The sequence below is a fragment of the Ctenopharyngodon idella genome, chromosome 9 (genome assembly GCF_019924925.1).
Source record: "Ctenopharyngodon idella isolate HZGC_01 chromosome 9, HZGC01, whole genome shotgun sequence".
In the NCBI taxonomy this organism is placed as follows: domain Eukaryota; kingdom Metazoa; phylum Chordata; class Actinopteri; order Cypriniformes; family Xenocyprididae; genus Ctenopharyngodon; species Ctenopharyngodon idella.
Genome location: NC_067228.1, coordinates 3,955,667 through 3,969,025, shown reverse-complemented (window position 1 = coordinate 3,969,025; position 13,359 = coordinate 3,955,667). Strand labels below are relative to the sequence as shown.

The window sequence follows — 13,359 nt, the reverse complement described above, 5'->3', positions numbered from 1 at the left end:
TTTTTAGCATCCTCGATACTGAAGCGAGAGAAGAGGATGAGGACAAGGAGGGTGCACTTTGAGAAGGTGACGGTGTATTATTTCAGCCGGAGGCAGGGATTCACCAGCGTGCCCAGCCAGGGTGGCAGTACTCTGGGCATGTCCAGCAGGCACAGCTGCGTGCGGCAGTACACGCTGGGAGAGTTCGCCATGGAGCAGGAGAGAATCCACAGAGACATGCTCCGAGACCACTTGAAAGAGGAGAAACTCAACTCTATCCGGCTGCGGGTACGCAAGAAAATATACTTTTGATATGGATATATTTCTGTGCTGTAAACCCAAATAAGTTGGCAAAACTCAAAAAATTTGAGGTAATCAGTTACATCAAAATTCCTTAAAATAAGTTAAGGAATTCAAAGTTTAACTTAGCAGAACTGGCATACGCATATATTTTTAATTGCTCTCAACTTGAAATGTTTGAGTAAGCTCATTAATACACTTTAAGTACATTTAACTTAAAATTATCATGTAATCTCAACTTAAATATTTTATTAGTGGAAACTTAGCTAGCTATAACTAGCTTACTGAATAAATGCTAACATGCTAGCATTATCATAGCATAGCACTTGCTGAATGAGTACAGTATTATAAATAATTTAAAGAGGTCCTTGATTATGATTTCACTTTTATAACTTTAGTTAGTGTGTAATGTTGCTGTTTGAGCATAAACAACATCTGCAAAGTTACAACGCTCAAAGTTCAATGCAAAGGGAGATATTTTCTTTTACAGAAATCACTTTTTAAGGACTACAACAAACGGCTGGTAGGGACTACAATGAGCTGTGACATCACTAACCCTAAAATTGACATAAACCCTGCCCCTGAGAACACACATCAAAGGGGGTGAGGCCATGTTGGGCTGCTTTAGAGAAGAGGAAGAGTTGTTGTAGTAGAGTGTTATTGCCATGACAGCACATGCTAGTCGATGAGTTGAATCAACTCCACAGCAACTACATCAATTTATCCACTAACCATTCAGAAACGTCCAGTTTCATTCTAAAACTTCTTCCCGAGTCTCTCCATCAGTGTCGACTCCGGTTTGAACAATGTAAGGCTGAACACCGTTACTGACAATCCTCATCTTGGCTGCGTGAGATTCTCCAGCTTTGTTGTTGTTGAGCAACCGAAGCGTGAGCTGTTAAAGCTCCGCCCTCTTCTGGAAAAGGGGCCGGGAGCAGCAGCTCATTTGCATTTAAAGGGACACACACAAAAACACAGTGTTTTTGCTCACACCCAAATGGGGGCAAATTTGACAAGCTATAATAAATGATCTGTGGGGTATTTTGAGCTGAAACTTCACAGACACATTCTGGGGACACCAGAGACTTATATTACATCTTGTGAAAAGGGGCATTATAGGTCCCCTATAATATACCTGTTCTCAAACCAAGCCGCATGCTCCACTTTGTCACCATGATGGTAACCCTCCAAAAAAAAAAAAAAACATTAATCTTTAAATCAAAAAACTTGACACTTAATTTTAGCATTTACTCTCCCTTTTCGAGTGCAAAGCATGCTGGGGAATAGAAATCCTAGCCAAGTTTCAGTTAAATTTAAGTTAATCTAAATTAAAAAAAGAGCTCAAATCAAACTCAAATCAATAAATAAGTTCAGATTACTTAAATTGTGTCAGTTCTGTGAACTCATAACTCATAAATACTCATAAAAGTTAATTTGACTGAACTAATTTGCTTAATTTAAGTTTGCCCTACTCAAACCAATTAATTATTTTGAGCGTTAGGGTTTACATGTCTTCAAAATTTGACCTTTTGTATCCTCCTCAGTTGACGAAGAACGGCTCGGTGGAGTCCGACGAGGCCAACGCTCTCACGCTGGACGACATCTCTGATGATGACCTGGACATTGATAACACAGAGGTGGACGAATACTTCTTCCTTCAGCCTCTGACCACTAAGAAGCGGCGTGCTCTACTGCGCTCGTCCGGCGTCAAGAAGATTGACGTGGAGGAGAAACACGAGCTACGAGCCATTAGGGTGTCCAGGGAAGACTGCGGCTGTGACTGCAGACTCTTCTGTGACCCTGAGACCTGCACATGCAGCCTCGCCGGCATCAAGTGTCAGGTATGATGAGCAAACACACACATTACACATAAAACATGTTACCACTGCGGAGGAATTTTAGTTCTAGTTACTTATTTATATTAAAAAAAATTATAATAATTAAATAAATTAATATTTCAAGTTAATCTTGAAAATACATCCAGCTTATGTTGTGTAGAAAAGTCATCTCTTTCTTGCAAATGAAGCTCAAGAGGCAGAGTTCCAGAAGTCAAAATAAGACTTTATTGAACAAAGCGACAAAGCCGAGAAACCTGCAGGACATCTGACCATCTCACTCGCAACTCACACTTTTAGACAGTTTTAACCAATGACCTCATTTGCAGGTGCTCTCCTCCTTTTCTCTTCCTGGAACACTTTAGTTACTTCATTAATCAGCTATCTTCTTCTCTTTATAAGGGTGGCCAACTGCCAACCAGTAAAAAACATATTTTGATTGTCCTACAAAGTGTTTTTGCCTCATTATTTTTATCAAGAGACCATGGTGAAGGCCAGGTGATCCAAAAGAGCAACTTACTATCAGTGCAGATAGCAACTGCAAGCAATCCCATGTGACTTCTCGCAGTCATGTAGGCCATGAGGCCATCAAAACACATCTGGCTTTCAAACTATTTCTACAATTGTTTTCTATAGGATAAATAAAATATGTAATTACTTACAAACACCAAAATAATGACAAATTAAATATAATGTGTATTGCTTTAAGGAAATGCTGCCTATTTTATGACTATTATGAAAAAGAATGCATTGTGACATTTACATTTTACAACGTAAATGGGTCATTGACGAATAAGGTTTTTGAAAGGGTAAAAAAACATAATGGAGATATAATTAATTTTGAAATTTTTATTAAGTGGTAACACTGAGATTATGTGGTTTGTCTAATCAATTATCACTGCTTTTGTCATTTTTTACAAGATGGACAAAATTTGTCACCAAAAAAGCCTTTTGGTTTAACCAAAATTTCGGTTTTACTGAATGACACTTTTGGTTATACTGAATGACGATATTTTCAAACAATGCTAACAGGCTGATATCTAGCTAGCTATCAAAAGGACAATCAAAGATTTTATATTTAGTACAAGTTTTTAAAATATTACAACATTTTCCATGTTTTATAACGGTTGTACCGAATGACCTGATGCTTCGGGACATGCGTATGAGCAAGTGAAAACATGAATTTTTCAAATAGTTAAGAGAGAGTTAGTTTACTTCACGACCATGTGATCCTTTGCAGGTGTCTGAATGATGTCACATGATATTGACCGCATGACTTGATCCAAAATGGTCCCTTTATATTGGTTACTCTGAATGACTTCAATGAAATTCTTTTTTCCGGACATTCTTTCTCAGAACAAAGCAATGACTTCTACACATAATTTGAATACCATTTTGCACTATGTTGATATATGATGTTATAAAATCATGCCAGAATAAAAAATATATTAATTTATTACATTTTTAGATATTTTAATCACAAATGAAATGGCTGTATTGGCCTTTGGATGGTTAAACCGAATGACCTTTTGACATTTCCAAATCTTTAAAATACCTTTATATTAAACTTTTGGATTCAATAAAAGAGATCTAGATGTACTACCTTACATACTTTGGATGTCATATCTTTGTTTTTTATTATTATTAAGGCTTTTGGACAAAAAAAAAAGTCCTGTCACGTCATTGACCCAAATATTATATAATTTTTATTTATGTACCATTAACATTCAAAAAGTAATATTATTATTTTTAAATAAATACATTTACTTAAACATTAAGATTTTTTTTGCATTGTGCCATTATTTTCATTACTGGAATGCATACATTTTACTATTTTTTTGAGGTGAACTATGACCCCCACATCAGGTTCCCTTTAAGAGAGTCCTCCTTCCCCATACTGTAGTAAAGCAAAGCCTATCAAAGAAATCTAACATAGCAGACTAACAAGCAAAAATGATTAAGATGTCTAAAGATAAAGTTTAATGGAGGTATGCCCTGTTAAAATGGATTAAAATGTTAGAGAGCAGACGTAGATACAGCTGGTTACATTTTACGAAGTACATCAAGTCTTCAGAAGAGAGAGGAGCTTTATTTAGATCATTCCTGCTGTCTGTAATTCAAACCATCCTAAACTGGCCTGTGCTCAAGTGTTCTTGAATGTCCACAGGTGGACCGTATGTCATTCCCGTGTGGCTGCACAAAAGAGGGCTGCAGCAACGCAGCCGGCAGGATCGAGTTTAACCCCATCCGAGTGCGGACTCACTTCCTGCACACCATCATGAAGCTGGAACTCGAGAAGAGCCGCGAGCAGCAGCAGAATTCTGGAGCCGCCGCGACGGCCGGCAACGGGTTCCACAGTGACCCAAACGGTCATTGCAGCCCGTTGGCGACGGGCCAGCATTCACTGGAATACGCGATCCCGGATACAGTCCCGCAGACCACCATCATGCATCTGCAGGCTGGCGACGACATAGACGAAGCCTTGGACGAAGAGGAGGAGGAGGAAGAGGAAGACGAGGATGATGAAGAGGAAGAAGAAGAAGATGATGAAGATGAGGAGAACGAAGATGACGAGGATGAGAGCAGCAGTCTATGCAGTCTGTCTGACTCCAGCACACAGAGTTTGGCGAATAGCGACTCTGAGGAGGAAGACGACGATGAGGACGAAGACAAGACTGTGGAGTTTGACACGGGATTGGCCAATAGCGAGGTGGCTCCGCCCCCCTCCGTGATGTGTTACTCAGAGAATACGGTCGCGTCGGACAACCAAACGAACGGCAACTCCTACTTCATCAACTCCACCGCGGAGTACTACCCGATGGAAAACGCTACTCCTCCTGTACTTTTAGCCTCCGCCAACCAATCTAATGAGCCCTACATAGGGGACACGGCCTCCTATCAAGACAGAGTCAATGACTCCAGTAGGGTCATGTCTCAGGGTCCCTTCAGTGTGACCGCAGACCAATACACGGACTATTCCCAGCAGCCTGAGCAGCCATACGCCAATCACCACTTGGCCGTGATTGGCTGTTGCACCCCGGAGCCGGATAAAAGTGTCCAATCCAAAGGGACCTTCCTCAGCCAATCGGGAGAGCTGAATCAGATGGAATTCCAAAACTATCTGAACAACAATACGCAGGATACAGGCTACAACGCCAACGGGAACTGTTACGTAGCTGAACAGCCAAAGGAGATGTCTCGCAATCTGCCCGACGTTTCGCTAGCGGACAACACGAAAGGACCTACTTTACTGGACGCTTTCCCTGAGCCCACTCCGGTTTAGATTCAGAAAGCGGAAAGAGTATAAAAGCAGCCTTCGATGTTTCGTTCTGACAAATTTCCTGTTTAACGTTTGGGGGGACGGATCCAAAAATACGTATTTTTACTGAACTTTGCAAAGAACAAAAAAATGATTTAAACTGCAAAATCAGAGTGTATGATAAGCTTTAGGTTGGGAACATACTCTACGCAAGTACGCGAATGCAAACGCTTCTAGCTACATGAGCTTGATTTCAATAACACAGTGGGTCTCACTCACTAATAACTGCGTGGATAATTTTTTCGTTTTTGTATGCACAGGAGAACTTCTCACAAAATTTCCGTCTAATTCAAAACACGTGCATACGCACATCAATTTAATCTCAACCTTGTTGTAATGTTAATGAATCTGGAGTATTCTAGATGACCGACTATGTGTTAGTCATTTGCATAAAACACACCCAAACCAGAGGTCTAAAGAATACCTGAAAACCATACTTGAGTAAAAGTACCGATACCTTACAGTGAAAATGACTCCATTACAAGTTACAAGTCACCAATTCCAATACGACTTGAGTAAAAGTCTTAGAGTATCTGATTTTAGGGGCTTTCGCACCGAATAGTTCTAGGAACCCAGTTCAAGGAACTAGCCACTAGGATACTTCCCTGAGAACTAATTTCTCCCCCAGGCCATGTTCCTGGTTGCATTCGCACCAGGAATAGGAATTGTGAAGCGGCCGACAGCGGCGTCTTTTTAGAGCGGCATTTAAAAATGCTAAAAACCGGTGGATGTAAGCGTGAGCTGTGTTTGTTGTGTCGAGGGTTTCGTGATAATGGAGATGGAATGTAAACGCATAATTTACACGACTGAAAGAGCAAAAATTGTGGCTAAGAGACGAAATCTCCTATGACAACTTTCAGTATTACATGTCATAGAAGTGAACACAACCCTGCAGACAACAGGTAAATGCTGTTATCGCTGTTTTCACAGTGTTTACACGGCTTTTTAAAAATGGTGTTTGACATGCATTTGACCAATCAACGTACACTTACGTCACTGATAGTTCCTATAGTGCTGGTTTAGACCCTACTCTGAAGTAGGAGATAATTTAGTTCCCCTAAAAGGAGTTCCTAGAACTAAAATTGTTCCTAGTTCTTGCGGTGCGAACACGGCAAAATCCGGGTACTTCAGCCAATGGTTCTAGGAACTATGAAAAGGTTCCTCCGGTGCGAAAGCCCCTTTTAACAGTACTTAAAGGGGACCTATAATGCCCCTTTTACAAGATGTAATATAAGTCTCTGGTGTCCCCAGAATGTGCCTGAAGTTTCAGCTCAAAATACCCCACAGATCATTTATTATAGCCTGTCATCCAATTTGGGTGTGAGCAAAAACACAGCCGTTTTTGTGTGTCTCTCTTTAAATGCAAATGAGCTGCTGCTCCCGGCCCCCTTTCCAGAAGAGGGCGGAGCTTTAACAGCTCGAGCTTCGGTTGCTCAACAACAACAAAGCTGGAGAATCTCTCGCAGACAAAATGAGGATTGTCAGTAACAGTGTTCAGCCTTACATTGTTCAAACCGGAGTCGACACTGATGGAGAGACTCAGGAAGAAGTTACAACTTTTAGAATGAAACTGGACGTTTCTGAATGGTTAGTGGATAAATTTATGTAGTTGCTGTGGAGTTGATTCAACTCATCGACTAGCATGTGCCGTCATGTTAATCTTTTGTGCAAAACTTGTATGGACGCCCACTACACATAAGTATGTGAATTCATGATTTGTTTATGAAAACGATTTTGTGCAGATTTCACACAAATTTGTGCATACACACACTTAGTGAAGGAGACCCATTGTTTTTAATGCAACAGAAGATATTCTAGCGGCACCTTGAGGTTTGTTACCGCCAGAACGAGAACTTAAAGGGACAGTTCACAAAAAAATGAAAATTTTGTTAGGATTTACTCACCCTCATGTCATTCCAAACCTGTTTGACTTACTTTCTTCAGTGGAGAACAAAAGAAGACCTCCATATAAAGAAGGTAAATGAGGTCCAATGTTGCTTGGATTCCAACTATATCTCCTTTTGTGTTCTGCAGAAAAAAGTCATGCACGTTTGGAATGACATGTGGGTGAACAAATGATGACAGAATCTTTATTAGTGGGTGAACCGTGAGTCAGTGCTTGCCAAGCGTTTGCGTTTACATACTAGCGTGAAGTATATTCCTGACCTTAAGCTCGTGCAATGTTTCTTGTAATTTCAAAAAGTTCTAGTTTTGAGCAGAAATGTGGATAGAACTTTTCTATGTATCTGTGTCCGTGGTGCAAAAAAGAAAACAAAGAAAAAAAAGATTGTTGCTGTTAGTGTTCTGAAGTAAATGTATATCTAAATGTTTGATAAAAGCATGTTTTTTTGTTTTTTTTTAGCTTTCATCGCTGGTTTATGGTTTTGTAAGAGTTCGATGTACTGTAAAAGAGAAAAATAATACTGTTACGTTTTCGTACACATACTTCATGCTTTTAAAGAGTTGGTGAAAGCATGAAAACGGCTCTTAAAATGTGTGCTGTTCATTTGCCTTTGCTTACAAAACCAAAACCATGATATTTAAGTTGTGAACACGATACATTTCCTCAACATAATTGCACTTTTCCATTGGCTGATGTTACACAGAACCGTAACCAATCGTTACCTGAGCACTGAGGGGGGCGGGGCTATCTGGTACCGTGCCATGTCTACGGCTGTGTTCGGAATGGAATACTTGCTTACTACTTAGTGAATACTGGGTAGTATATACTGTATACTAGCTACTATTTTAAAAAGGATTCATTTACTTATTTTCATATATGTCTTCTTAACATACACGAACATAATTTCTTAACATTTCGTGAGTCAAGAAAAAGAAAAATGTCACTCAATACACATACTGCATGCATAGTAGTATGTTAGCATGCTATTCCGAACACAGCCTTAGATTATGTTTTTATAACATATCTCCAAGTTTTTAGTGGAGACATGAAGGGTGTTTTTCCATGACAATAACAAGAAAATGATATATCACATCTATCTGCATTTGCTTTAAAAAGGCAGATAGAAGACAGAAAGTAGTTAGATAACAGATTTAACTTTTTAAACCAGATTAAGATAATGAAAATGGTCAAACTCTTTGTCTTATGATACTGAAGTCTTACATTATCTTTGGGATTATGCAGGGATTTCTGATGAAATGCACTTTGAAATGCATCAAGTTACTGCGAACGAAGCATTCCGTTTCCGTCAGGCAAAGATGATTTTAAAAAAGTGTTTAAATGACAAAGTTTAGAATACAAATTAACTAATATTAGGTTTGTACAAGGTAATGCTTTAAATTTATTGCATAATTGAAAGTATTGAATGGATGGAGGCCAGGAAGGTGAACAGATTTTTCTCAACTTATAGAAAATATTTTATGCCAAGATGTGAAAATATTCTCTCAATAACTGTGCTTTAGATTTTGAGAGAGAGAAAAAAAGAGAGAATAATTCTTGTCAAGGTTATTTAATTTAAGAATAAGCTATGACTGAACAAATCATTCTGAAGAGTAATTTGTTAAGTGCAATAGTTTACAGTGTGATAATGCCACACATTAAAGCTAATGTTCATTCAAAGGAGTGAATTCATTTCACATCAGATTTCCTACCGTGTTAAAGGGAAAGCTCATCTAAAGATAAAAATTGCTATTATTTACTCACCCTCATCCATGTCGTTCCAAACCTGTATGCTGTTATTCATTTCCCCTAAAAAAAAAAGAGAGAATTTTTAAAAATGTTCATACTACTTTAAAACAACAGATATCTATATATATATATATAAAATGACCTGAGGGTGTTTAAATAATCATTTTTGTGTGAATTATTACCTTAAAGCACTGACGAGTTTAGATATAAAGCTGTTTTTAACGCACAGACATTATGATGCATCTGTCAGTTTGTTTATCCTCTTGATGGAAAGAGAGGCATTGTCCAATGGAGAATGTCCCTCAATAAGCTCAAGACAGGACAATCAAATGCCTTTTATGTCATCAACATTGTAGCATGACCTCTGAAATAATCAGATCCTTAAAGGTGAAGTGTATCGTTTAAAAACTGTAATACGCAGATACAACTATAAGTAAGACCTTTACCCTCATGTATCAATCCAGACAGCAACTCTTTATTCTACAGACATGAATTAATACCTCAAAACATTTGGCTTGGAGAGGTGTATGATTACTTTCCCCAATGGAGGCCCATTTACGGCGCATAATAAAGTAATAATTACATCAACTGAAATTATGACATATATCGAAGTTATGAGATTGTTTTGACGCAAGTCATAATTATTACATACTAAGTCATAATTATGAGATAAAATGTCATAATTGTAATAAAAATTATGACATTGAAAGTCAAAAGTGACAAAAAGCCATTATTATGACAAAAATTCTGACTTTTTATGCCACAAGTATGACTTTGTCACTTTTGATGTCATAATTGTTTTGACTTTTTAATCTCATAATTTTAACTGTTTGTCATATAATTAAGACTTAGTATGTCAATTTTAAGCATCTACCTATAACCCCAGCAACCACATATAATGTGGTGCGGAAATATACACCTTTAAAGAAGAAACAAAGAAGAGATGTGTTTTCAGATGACTGAAAATACTGAATGTTGTGATGGGAATCTGCAGGGCAGCAGCATTGGATCACTGCCTTGGCTTAAGTAACCAGTGGTTTACTTAAACGCGAATGCCTTCATTTTCTAATTCATTTTTTGCCATTGTTTCAGATTCTACGAAGGCAACTTCACACTGTTTTGCCTTCTAGAATTTATTTTCTGGACATCGGTCCAGATTTGTCTTTAATTCACCTCTTGACTTACACACACAGTGCTGGTACAACAGACCTCAATCTTTGATGCATTATGGGATATGAAAGACACGTGTACAGATGTAATGTCATTGAGCCTGTACTACAGCGGGACCGGATGAACTGGAGTCGTCATATCATGTTACCAGTTAGAATCGCAGTTCTCGTTCTGTTTTCAGTATTTCTTATGAATGATCTATTATAATGTGTATTTATTGTGCGTTACTTAAACGGTATGTATTGAATAAAAATTCTCTTTGTTAAAGCGCTCCTTGTTGGGTCATAAATCTCTAAGTGGGAAAAAGTTTGTCGTCAAGACAAACTCTGAGTCTGGCTTGATAAACCCTTGCATTAAAATTAAAAAGAGTTCAGACAGTCATACAGCATGACAAATACTGTAGATGGACAGATAGATAGACAATGACAGACAGACAGATAGATAGATAGATAGATAGATAGATAGATAGATAGAATGACAGATAGATAGACAGAACGACAGACAGATCGACAGATAGATAGAACGACAGATTGACAGATAGATACATAGATAGACAGACAGAAAGAACAACAGACAGAGAGATCGACAGAATGACAGACATAGACAGACAGATAGATAGACAGACAGATATTGACAGACAGAACAACAGATTGACAGAATGACAGAAAGAACAACAAACAGATAGATCGACAGAACGACAGATAGAATGACAGATTGACAGATAGATAAACAGAATGACAGATTGACAGACAGACAGATACATAGACAGACACAGAAAGAACAGACAGATAGATCGACAGAACGACAGATAGATAGATAGACAGACAGACAGATCGACAGACAGATAGACAGACATTGACAGACAGACAGATCGACAGACAGAAAGATAGACAGACATTGACAGACAGATAGACAGAACGACAGACATAGACAGAGATATATATATCGACAGATCGATAGATACAGACAGACAGAAAGAATGACAGACAGATAGATCGACAGAACGACAGATAGATAGATAGACAGACAGACAGAATGACAGACAGAAAGATAGACAGACAGATAGATAGATAGACAGACAGAACAAGACTGACAGACAAGACAGATAGATATATCGACAGATCGATAGATACATAGACAGACAGACAGACAGAAAGAACGACAGATAGATAGACAGAACGACAGACAAAGATAGACAGACAGACAGATCGACAGATATTGACAGACAGACAAATAGATAGACAGAACAACAGATAGAATAACAGCATCAAAAACTTTACATTTCTCCATATTTAATAGGAACTCTTAACTTTTCTGTAATTCAAAAACACTCTCTTACAATTTTTTCTTTTCAAAATATATTCTAAACAAAGAACATTGATCTACATCAATTCATGGCAATATCATGGTTTATAAACCAAATTCAGTTTAATGTTTGTAAACATCTGATGTAATTGTTAAGTAACAATAGATTTCTCATCTGTTGTTTCTGCGGTTCATTCAGTTCTGTGTGTGTCAGTACTCAATATTCTGAAGGCAGAGGCTTGTATAATGGCGCCCTCTACTGCCAGTCTGTGTCAGTCACAGTCTCTGTGCCCAATGGTCAGAATTCTTATCAAATATTCACAATGTTCAACGGCATGTCAAAATATACAAAGAACAACTATAATATGACACAAAATATTTAAATTTGGTAAAATGAAAAGAAAAAGATTTAATGGCTAAAAACAGAAAAACATCCCACAGAAATTCCATTTAAAATGTTTGACTGAGAATCTGTGATCACTATCATTCCTGTTATGCAGCACATTTTTATGTCTCCATCATATATGTCTTATTATACTGGATAAAATATTAAACTTACAATTTTTAAAGGTGATAATCAGTATTTTTTATGTGAACATAAGGGTGATTTAATCATTTTACTACTTTGGTTTTTAGTGAATGCTGTCGTTTTTGTCATCTTTTGCTGCTTTTCTACAATGAAAAACTGAAATTATTACAGCTCTTTTGCTCTAAATGAAATGTTTTAAACAAAACACAAATCATTTTGTTTAATTTGGTGATTAATGTACAGTTTCTATCAAGAAATGTACGGTTCTTGCCACTGTTTAAATACACTTTGACCAGAACATATTCCTAGAAAGAATAGAAATACTCCCTAAAATTACAACACAAGAATTACGTTTTCAAAAGGAGCTTCAGAACAGGAATGACCCCAGAAATGTGTAAAGAAAAAACAGAATATGAAGCAAATACTTTCAAGAAGTCTTTGGTGCTGTGAAATCTGCTTGCATAAAATAATTTGAAGGCCTCTGCTCTTGTTAGCTGGTATTGGGCATCACTGTGGTTGAGCTCTTCCGGTAAAAAAAAAATGTAGAAAAGCAACTGCGCAAGGAAACATGTCCTGCAGTCTTTCAGACACAATGGAATGAAACAGAGAGAAAGACAGAGAGAGAAAGAAAATAAAACTTCACTGTACATTTTTGAGTGCCCACCCAGAAGGTGTCTTGGCCCCTATAGACTGGAATGTCTGAGCATGCTCCGTTTTTGGTCCAATAGATATTCCAACATTCCAGCAGCAATATTTTCCACATACAAAAATAAATTAAAGTTCTATCTATGTCAGATAGAAGACTCTGTCCGGTAGTGTGTGTGTGTGTGTGTGTGTAGGGTCCAAAATTAACACTTGCCAAACACCAGACACCAATAAAAACTGGCTTTGGCAAGTAAATAACACAAAGTTTGTCACAATGTTTAAATCGACTGATCATCTGCCCTTCACTGATGTGACGTGAGCATCACAAATCATTAAAACCCATCTGCTGAGAGAAGAGGAGAAGGCAACGTCATTATGCACTGCAACACACTTAGCGGGAAAATAATCCATCTAAGGTCGTGGACGAGGTAAGATAAATGTCAATTATAAGGCAGGATGGGAATCATAAGCAATTTAACGATTTTGGTTACAATTCCGATTCTTTTTTTTCTGAAGGATCATGTGACACTGTAGACTGGAGTAATGGCTGATGAAAATTCAGCTTTGCATCACAGAAATAAATAGTATTTTAAAGTATATTAAAATAGAAAACTATTATTTTAAATTG

At 37.7% G+C, this 13,359-nt stretch overlaps 1 protein-coding gene across 2 annotated transcripts in view; it reads left to right on the top strand.

Moving 5' to 3' along the window:
• The window catches only part of csrnp3 (cysteine-serine-rich nuclear protein 3), a 64,878-nt gene extending 54,359 nt beyond the window's left edge, over positions 1-10,519 (top strand). For both annotated transcript variants that reach the window (XM_051905159.1, XM_051905160.1), the window contains 3 exons: positions 8-267; positions 1,824-2,120; positions 4,282-10,519. In XM_051905159.1, coding sequence (XP_051761119.1) covers positions 8-267; positions 1,824-2,120; positions 4,282-5,397 — 1,673 coding nt within the window. In that variant the 3' untranslated portion in view covers positions 5,398-10,519. The remainder of the gene's footprint in view (positions 1-7; positions 268-1,823; positions 2,121-4,281) is intronic.
• The last annotated feature ends 2,840 nt before the right edge of the window (positions 10,520-13,359 follow it).